Source organism: Haliotis rufescens, unplaced genomic scaffold (genome assembly GCF_023055435.1).
Source record: "Haliotis rufescens isolate VD_foot unplaced genomic scaffold, xgHalRufe1.0.p SCAF_2, whole genome shotgun sequence".
Lineage (NCBI taxonomy): Eukaryota > Metazoa > Mollusca > Gastropoda > Lepetellida > Haliotidae > Haliotis > Haliotis rufescens.
In genome coordinates, this window is record NW_025963890.1 from 51705099 (window position 1) to 51715474 (window position 10376).

The 10376-nt window shown below is 40.2% G+C and overlaps 1 protein-coding gene across 1 annotated transcript; it reads right to left on the bottom strand.

Moving 5' to 3' along the window:
* Positions 1-429: 429 nt before the first annotated feature.
* Positions 430-5456, bottom strand: LOC124126568 (ankyrin-2-like). Its single transcript, XM_046490042.2, has 2 exons — positions 4104-5456; positions 430-2232 (listed from the first exon to the last, which is right to left on the bottom strand). The coding sequence occupies exons 1-2, from the start codon at positions 5370-5372 to the stop codon at positions 1615-1617; spliced, it is 1887 nt and encodes a 628-aa protein (XP_046345998.2). The 5' UTR covers positions 5373-5456; the 3' UTR covers positions 430-1614.
* Between the last annotated feature and the right edge of the window lie 4920 nt (positions 5457-10376).

The window sequence follows — 10376 nt, forward strand, 5'->3', positions numbered from 1 at the left end:
GCCTGTACTGACAAGGCTTAAGGAGGACAATTGCTGGATGAAAATAAGGAACTGCATGTACTGACAAGGCTTAAGGAGGACAATTTCTGGATGAATATGAGGAACAGCCTGTACTGACAAGGCTAAAGGATGCCAATTGCTGGATAAATATGAGGAACAGCCTGTACTGACGAGGCTTAAGGATGCCAATTGCTGGATAAATATGAGGAACAGCCTGTACTGACAAGGCTTAAGAATGCCAATTGCCGGATAAATATGAGGAACTGCCCGTACCGACAAGGCCAAGGGATGCCAATTGGTGGATGATTATGAGGAACTGTCTGTCCCGACAACCTGTTGACTATTTACTGTACACCGTCAGTTGACAGTGGCATCTGAAAGAGTCCATAAACCAAGTACTGATCCCATTCAATAACTAATCCACCCAAAAACATTCCAGTTGTAATACATATGGTTAGCTTTATAACTAATAACAATGCCAACGCAAGCAAAATACATCAACAGAAGATCACATAAAAGTATAACAGATATTCAACATTGCAGATGTACATCAGTGAGCACTTCAACATTTAACTAAAAGCTTGTCAGGGATTATGTAAAGACTACTGCATGTGTGCATGTGACTGTGTGAAGTGAGTGATTATAGCTTCATGCTGCAACAGCAAAGGGATATATGCAATTCTATTCAATTTCAATTCTGTGAAACAGCTGTTGTTATTAGTCATAATCACATACTCATTATAATGTGACATAGATGTGCAGGACTCATTACCCAGTAATAACTATGAGTGGTTGAAAACTACACCTCTCTCTGGGTGCATGTGTAATAGCTTAACTTAGAACTAACTACCAGGAAATCTCTGACAGCTGAGAGGAAACCCTGTACCTGTATGTGTATCCGTGTCCCAGTCCACTAAATCCTTCCTTACATAGTGTACTCTGATTGTGTTGCTACAGAAACATGCTGCATATCTCTTAATATACTACTCAAAATAAGTTAAGGACCACCATTCAGGATTCTTTCATATGCAGTTACTTCCTCAACTTCTTTTGAGCAGTATAGATGGCCAATCAACCAGTGTTTATGAGAATTGATATAAACATGACTATTGCTCCTTGCAAGCACATACACAAGCACATCCTTACATTAGCTACCACTGACAAGATGACATTAGCTACCACTGACAAGATGACATTGGCTACCACTGACAAGATGACATTAGCTCACACTGATAAGCTTACATTTGCTGCCACTGACAAGATGACATTTTGGATATTAAGAAATGTCAGTAGCATTATTTTATTATATTCGCTGCTTACATCAGCTATATATATAAACTTATGATGTTGGTTTTCTTCTGAGACCAATATCAGTGGCCCATCATATCATGAGAACAGCTCAATAGTTAATTCAACAGAATGCCATGTACATAATTTCCAACAATTAAACGTAAAATTATCCCTGAAATTACATAAGCAATCTGAAAATACCGATAAGAATGTTTCTAAATCCTGATAATACAGTTATCATGAGGAGAGAAAACCACACTTCCTATGGGAAGCTCATCAGTTGGATTGCTTAATGATTGATTGTATAATCTGAAGAAGATCCCTTCAAAACGTCTTCAGGAATATTTTCATCGGTTGAGGAAGAGGTAGTTGCTCCACTTTGTCACAGAAGCGGATGCCACCTAGCGTCTGTCGAAGGCTGCTCCAACACAGAGTCTGCAGTGAAGGGAACGACTGCAGCAACAACCGATGCTCCTCCTCCATCGCCTCCACCAGCTTCCGCCAGTCGCTGTGCGCCACAAACCCTATCACATGCACGTTATACAGGAAGCACCCCAGCTTCCCAACAAGCAGGTCCAGCGCCCACCTCCAGCCATTCGGCTTCTCCAGGCACCATGCCTGTCCTGTGTGAAACGTGTTGAAATAGGACAGCACAAGCATGGTGACCGGCGTTCGACCTTGGTTATCTCGTACACATGGGTCAGCCCCTGCGTCTAATAATGTCTTCACAATTGACCGTTCCAGCTCCCAGCCTGTGTTGAGGGCAAGGTGGAGTGGTGTCTGGCCATCGCTTGTCCGTGAGTCAATGTCTACTCCCTGACGCACAAGGGCAGCGATGGTCTTGTATGTGCGTGCACCCACAGCTGTGTGGATTGGCTCCAAGCCCTTGTTGTTCTTCTTGGTGAAGTCGACCCCTAAATCTGACAGCCATTGTACCAGCTCCTGTGAGGCAATCAAAAGATATTTTTGATTAGTTTTAAGGAGCCAATGTGTACTTATATCTTACATGAGTATGGGGGAAATCCAGATTCAAGTTAAAGTAACAGTTCAAAACACAACTGTGATGCTAAAGCAATAGTACTGAGCTGATGGTATGAGAGACCATCCCTTTGTTTCATCAAAATTCAAGGTTATATTGAACATGTCTAGGCCTAACATGTCTGTGACTTTCGGTTGACTGCAAAGGAATTAAGCACTGGTTAAGGAAGGCTGCTTTGATCACAGTGTGACGTAAACCTATGAAACTGAATGGACAACCATGTCAACAAGTACATTCAGAATATAAAAAAAGAAAAGTTTCATCAAAAAGTGAAGCAAAAATATAGTCTTTTTTCTTGAGGTATTATCATAATCATGGTTACATCAAAAATGGAATGATTAAAAATATGCTTTTGTGAAAAGAGCATCATGAAACAATAGTATGAGCAATGTAATCGCAAAGTGAAAAGCCCCAATAATCACCTCTAGACCACCATGATAACAGCTTGTGCTAATGTTATCTTACTGCCTTTCACAAAACAAAGAACGAAATCAAAGTCTATTGGATAATAATCTGTCATGTGATTGTGAATTAAACAAAGGTTGAGAGCAACAACCTGCTATCACCTGAACCACATGGCCCATGGAAAATGTCATGCTGAAGTGATGTAAATTAAATGTCTTGTTTCAAGACTCAGGTCGCGATACGTACCGATACGTACGGTTGGTGTATCATCACATCCTAAGCAAGGTTAGCATGTGTATTTTCTTGTTATTTAGGGGCGGTCGGGTAGCCTAGTGGTTAAAACATTAGTTCATCACAGGTTTCGATTCCCAGACCTGGGTACAATGCGTGCAGCCCATTTCTGGTGTTCCACACTGTGAAATTGCTGAATATTGCTAAAAGCGGCGTGAAACCATATTCACTCACTCTTTGTTATTTACTGTCCTGTTCCCCAAAACACTTTCTTGACCATGTGATTCATTGTTATTGTTCATATAGCAAATACCTCCGACTAAATCCTTGTCATACATCATTACATATATCTGCCTATCACTGCCTACTCAAGCATGTCATGAGGTCTCTATCAACATCCACCACTGTCTAATGCCCTACTGGGGAGCTGTGTTCCAAATACATGTAGCTGCCTACCTGCCTGTCTGCTAGCCAAATACCACTGATTTGTAAATTTGTAAACTTTTCTGTAAAGCTGGCCCAACTGTCTAGTTGAAAATTCTAGTCAATATTTATTGCTAGTACAGTATTTTCTATGGCATTAGTCAAGGTATCATTTAATGTCAAAATCTGTTGTCATGTTGTTTTCATCTTGTGGTTTATAAGAAACCAGGTTTATACCGTACATTGAGTGAGTGAGTGAGTATGGTTTAACGCCGATTTTAGCAATATTCCAGCAATATTACGGCAGGGGACACCAGAAATGGGCTTCACACATTGTACCCATGTCGGGAATCGAACCCGGGTCTTTGGCGTGGTGAGCGAAGGCTTTAACGGTTAACCACTAGGGAACCCGACCGCCCCTACCCTACACTGATTGTGACTGATATGCATTGTACATGTGGTATTAGGGGTGCGTGTAAAGGTCTAAGAACCATCACAAATGTCAGACAAACTATAGTAACAAGCAACTTATCAGATTCGCTGTTGTTTAGTGTACCAATCTCAAGAATACTTTGACACATATTGCAAATGGCAGCGTCAACAAAGTACGGCTAGTGAAATATGATGAGGGCGTGCAACTTTGGAAACTACGTAATTAATTCACATCCTGGAAATCTACTGCGATGATATAGTTTATTGCCAATGACAAACCTACATCTATTTCTGTACTTCTGCTACTCTGGACCACGTTGAAAGCTGCATTCTCTCCGGTTTGGTCGATGTACTTCACATCTATCAGTCCAACTTCATATAGGTCCTTCAGGATCGACAAGTTGACTCCATTTAGTGCGGAGTAGCAGATGTCCATCACCAAATCTTCGTCCTCTGTCCTAGGGAACTTTTCATGGAAGGCAAGCATTTCCTTAACAAACTTTGGAAAAACTCTTAATACACCAATGTACAGAGTCGTGTAATAGCTTGTGGAGTCTGTGAACATTTTTGGACCAAAATGTTCCAGAAGACGCAGTGGAATAACCTCATCTTTCCCAGAGTTTTGACGCAGAGCTATTCTGAGAATCTGTTGGTGATTCTGTGCTAAGTGTGCGTTATTGAGTTCACACTCCGTGTTGTATAAACGTACCAACAAAATGTCCAGACACTCTTTGTGTTCCATCTGACAACTCCATAGCAAGGCATAGTGCTTACAAAGAAATGTGATGTCACTCTCATAGGTATTGATCAACAGAACCAGTATCTCAAGCTGGTTGTTCTGACAAGCGAGTTCTATAAGGGATCCGTAGTACCTCAAGGCCACTGCACCTGGAATACGGTAGCTTCTCACATTTAAAGGAAGCTCTGTTATATAAGTTGCCCCATGATCTATCAAATACTTCAACATGTCATAATTTCCATTAACAACTGCATAATGAATGGGGGTGATGACTCCATCATCAGTGACAGAGATTTTGTCAAAGTTCACCTGAGCACCAGCTTCAATCAAAATCTCCACGATACTTTGACAGTCTAATTTGACAGCAATAATCAATGGCGTTTGTTTCAAATACATACAATTTACATTTACCCTTCCCGAGTTAAGTAAAACCTTAACAATAGTCTCATTTTCAGCCGATACCGCTGCATGTAAAGGCGGGTGTACGGTCACAGAAGCCAGAGTTGCCTCCCCTGACAGAGATTCATCAGCTTCGCTTGCATGTTGGAGTCCGGTGTCGTCCGTTGACAATTGTGCCCTGCTTCGTGTTTGAACGGAAGCATCACTTTCGCCGACAGCAGGATGGTTTAAATCACACCCAGCATCGATTAAGATGCTGACGATGTCATAATGCCCTTGTTCACACGCTACCGTGACAGGTGTACGCCTGTGTTCGTCCAAGGCATTGATATCATGTCCCGCCCGGATCAACTTCAACACCTCCTCCTTCTCGCCGAAGCTTGAGGCGACGTGGAGTACATGTGAGTCGTCCATGGCAATCAAAACTTACTGTTACAACGGTGTCATAACTGTTTGTTTGTAGACTTGCGTCTTCCCGTTCTACCAGTAAATCGTTCTCCCAAGACAAAAGAGCGCTAAAGGGAGGTCACTCTATATTTCCCTTTTGCCTCAGGCATCTTTTATTATGTTTACTGGTTACTAAGGCTGTCAGTTTTCGATGTGTATTGTTGAATATTGATCGTACTTTGTTGCATTACACAATGTGCAATAGATTATATATCTTGGTCTCGTTGTGCGCGTGTTAAGAAGGTGTCACAGCTAGGAAATGAAAACAGCCCCAAATCCACAAACGCTTCTCGTGCACGTTGCCGTGGGGCTGTTCACACAGCGGTTCTATTTGTTCACGTATTCAGATTCTTCCTGTGTTAGGATAGATGCATCAGTCATACGACAACTGTTGTGGATTTGTGCAATAATTGAAGTATTTATATCTCAGTGAGAGCTGATTGGTAGTAACATTGCCTACAAAAATATATTAGTGCACATTTTGTGTGTGTGTGTATGTCTGTGTGTGTGTGTGTGTGTGTGTGTATCTCAGGTCGTGATGCATTTCAAAGTTTTCCTTTACTTTATACGACTTTATGCTATATCTGATAAATTCAAGTAAAGTGTGTCGACAGGCCTGACCGCAGCGAGTTTTGAGGTGCTTGCATAGCATGGGCGGATACAGCTTTTTTAAAAAGGGAGGGGTGCACAATTAAGATCTATTTATTGTCTTTGGTGGTAATTTATACAGATATGAAGATTTTTTTTCGAAATCACCCCCCACCCCCCCCCCCCCCCCCCCCCCCCCCCCCCCCCAATGCATAGTGTGTCTATGCATCCGTGGTGTTTTGTGAGGAGTTGTAGTGGCTATCGAGAGTAGATTACTTATCCGTCTGGTTGCAGATAAGACGTTGGTTGCACATGCTGTTATAAGAGAACTATTCAAGACGAATTGCATTTCTTAATAACACGTTCTTTTTATGAAGATTTAAGACAAGCGCGTTTTAAATATTGCATGTTATTTAATCTTACCTTTACAAATCTGACTGGTTTAAACAAATCTATGTTTATATTCAAGTAAAAAATGTACAAGTCCAATTAGCAAGCACACTTTATAAAATGTATAAACGTAAACAATACTTTAATCCATGAACATTATGTTAACTATGAATATTACCATCTATAATAATGTTTTGTCCAGGATACGAACAGTTTCCTTCTTTTATGCAAAAGAAACGTAACCCCAAGTTACATTGCATGAAAAGTTGTCATTTTAATATCTGGGAAATTTTTGTCAAAGTTTCTAAAATTTAACATTACCTTGTCCGGAAAAATGAAATTTCATGATAAAAAAACAAAGCAGATGACAATAAAACCGATCTCCAAAACACATCACGGCAACGGCCATGGTAACCCAATGCACGTGAGTTCCGTGCCAATTGAAATGCACATGCGTTCCCCCATTACTTGCTCTATAAAAATTCACAAAGAACGGATAACATTCATTCGTTACTGAATTTAATTGCAGTTCTTTTTTAGGGGGTTGCGTCCCATCTGGGATTCGAACCCACACTCTGAGAGTGAGGCACCAACTCGACAGCATACAAAGTGGATTAGATCGCTGATTTTTTGTGCTGGCGATTTGTGTGTTCGAATCCCGGATGGGACTCAACCCAAAAGAAGTACTGGAATTTGTACTTTACTGAGGAAGTGTTATCCCAAATACAGTAAACTACGGTTACAATGAACTCGAAGGGACCACTAATTTTAGTTCGTAATAACCGTAGTTCGTTAAAAGCATATAAATAGCATTTATACAACAAATGGTCGGGACTAAAAATAAGTTCGTTATATCGGTCAGTTCGCTATAAGTGTGTTCGTTATAACCGTAGTTTACTGTATAACATTTGTTACATTTGACCACTTTCTCAATGGCATTGTGTACTCCAGTAGTGCCAGTCTTGAAATACCTTAATTACAACTTCGACAAAATGGCAGTTCTACCTTCGATATAAAATTACTGTAAAATTATAGTACTGTTTTGGCATGCGTTGCGTTGGGTCTGTTTCTCGTGCTTGTTACGTGTCCGAAGTAAGAGATTTTACGTGAGCTTCAGATTGTGATTGTCACTTTGAGGGTGAAATGAGGTTCAGCGTCGCGTTCAAGATTATACGACGTGTGTGTGTGTCTGTGTGCGTGCGCGTGCGCGTGCGCGCGTGTGTGTGACTGGCTTGACCTTGTCCTGCCACCCCCCCCCCCCCCCCCCCCCCCCCCCACCCACCCCAATTTGCTACTGGATTAAGAGCATCAACTCCAAACTTTATGGTTTATGGCGAATTAGGCAGGGAACCTCTACGCATAACTATCTCAAAACGTGTAATTAAATTCTGGCATAACCTCGCAACACCTATGTGTGATAAGAAACTTTCACAAATGATTTATCACATTGTTGAAAGGAATCATGATGTAAGCAATCCCTGGCTAGAATGGATTAAAACTATATTAAATAACTGTGGACTAAATCATATATTCTATAACCCTTATACTTGTAATACCACATGGCTGGTTGCAAAGGTAGGCCAGATACTACAGGATCAATTCCTACAAGAATGGAGATGCAATATGGCATTGAGCAGTAAAGGCTACTGTTATCAGTATCTGACAGAAAAACCAAAATTTGAAAGATACCTACTAATGACAAAAAATATGTATATTCCAATCTTAAAATTCAGAACATGTAACCATAATCTACCTATTGAAACCGGCCGTTGGAATAATGTAAAGAAAGAGGATCGTGTATGTGAACTGTGCAACTCTCCTTCAGTTGCAGACGAATTTCATTATCTGTTTAGATGCCAGGCTCTGTCAAAACATAGAAGTGTATACTTACCAACTGCTTACCAAAATAATTGGTCTAATTTATATACATTCAAGAGGTTATTATCCTGTCAAAACACGAGGTATCTTAAAAACCTATCGAGATTTATTGATGAAATATTTAAAGCAGTAAGAAAACACAAAACAGAAAAGATATAACATATTCATGCATGACATACTGTCATCTTGTCACATATTAATACTTTGTTTACATGCTTGTACTTTTGTACTCTTTTGTACCACCGACGGTGGTTTGGAGAATAATAAACTGAAACTGAAACTGTAATTAGTTTTGCAGGTATATAGCAGTATATTTTTGACAACCTCGTTTACACGTAATTCAATGTTTTTTAATTCTGTTTTGGTAATAAATCTATCAGAGGATCATAGCATGCTGTTACAGAGCTTCATAGCACACTGTTATCTTGTAAAAATAATCATATGTCCATGCCATCATGTTACGCATATTGTTTAGGATATGTCAGTACCTCGTAAGCATCGATGTCCACAACGTGCCTGTCAAAACGATCTTGTTTACTTTTTCAAGAGTTTTCCATTGACCGTAACTTTTGAAGAATTCATCGTTCCAAGCATAGTTACGCAAATTAACCATCAGATACAGATTAATCATACCTTCGTTCTTCAACAAGCAGGCCACAATCACTTGGCAGCCCGATATTTATCCATATTTGCATGAATTTGTGATCAGGGCAGAGCTACGCGTTTCGCTGACGCCCGCCATTTTAACTTTGTGACAGCTACTTAGGTCGCATTGAAACAATCTCATTAAAATCAGATCTTAGTTCTCGCTGCCGATAAACAAAGATCTGAGGACACCCCATTGCGGGTCACGTCAGACCGACCTTGCGCGAACTTTGACCGACCAATGGAATGACCAATCAGAAGGCAGCTTTCTCGTGCTTTACGGCACAAATTTCAAATTGGCGACTTCGCTTCGAAACATATTTTGACAAAGTTTCGATTACAAATTTGAAACCTGAACACAAAAAAATTCTGGAATGGCTAATAGATGGTCTAGATTGTAAGGATTCAGTCGTTAAACCCTAACTATCGTTCGGAATACCCCATGTTAAAGTCTTCGAGATTGCATGATTAGAAATCACATTCCGACTGTCACTTTCATAATCACGTAAACGACGCACTGATTAGTCGGATGAAAGGTCGTTCTGACGGGACACCTAATGGGATGTCCTCATATCTTTGTTTAGCGGTAGCGAGAACTAAGATCTGATTTTAATGAGATTGGCATTGGAATTACTGATTTTGGCTAAAGCTTAGCATTTTGCATTATAAAGTTTATTTAATATAATGAAATACGTACAGGGGAACCCAGAATCGTATTTGATGATATGCCAAGACGTGTATTAAAGTTGCTGTTGGTTCTGACATCAGGAACTATGTAATCTTCGCTGATGTATTCATGCGCAGTATTTAGCGTCACTTTTTATGAACATGTTTCTCATAAATATGACATCCAGTGCTTCCGTCAAAGCACATCAGTTGCCAATTCGTGTTTTCAAGCGTCTTATGTATGAGATAAATTTCAATTGCCTTCTGACATTTGTAATCCTCCACTTTGAATTGTCCATCGTAATTCCCAGTTGATGTTGTTTGTTGTTTTTACGTCCTCTCGGCAGGCAGCAAGGACGTAGCAGGAGGTAATTGTTTATCTTGTGTTAGAAGGCAATTAGTGAATCAATTAGACGTAATTAATTAATTGGTATAAATACCAAATTACCTCCTGAGATGGTTCGCCTTCCTCTTTATTTCAGTGATTTTACGTTGTCAAAGTAGATCCCTCAAAGGAATAAGGACGTAAAGAGACGTAACTTCTCCTAATTTGATTGGTCAAAAACAGACACGTGACCATTTTCTCACACCTATAAATGAGATCAATACGTGGTACGGATTTACCAATGGAATTGCAAGATTCTTAATAGAGGTATAACAAACAGTAATATTGCTGCGTTTGGCATGAAACCCAATCCAGCTACTACCGCTAAGCACAGGCAATGAGGCATATACTGTAAATCTTGAAATTAACGCGAGCGTGAATTAAATGCGAAAAATGCGAGTGGTCTTTGCTCGCGTTAT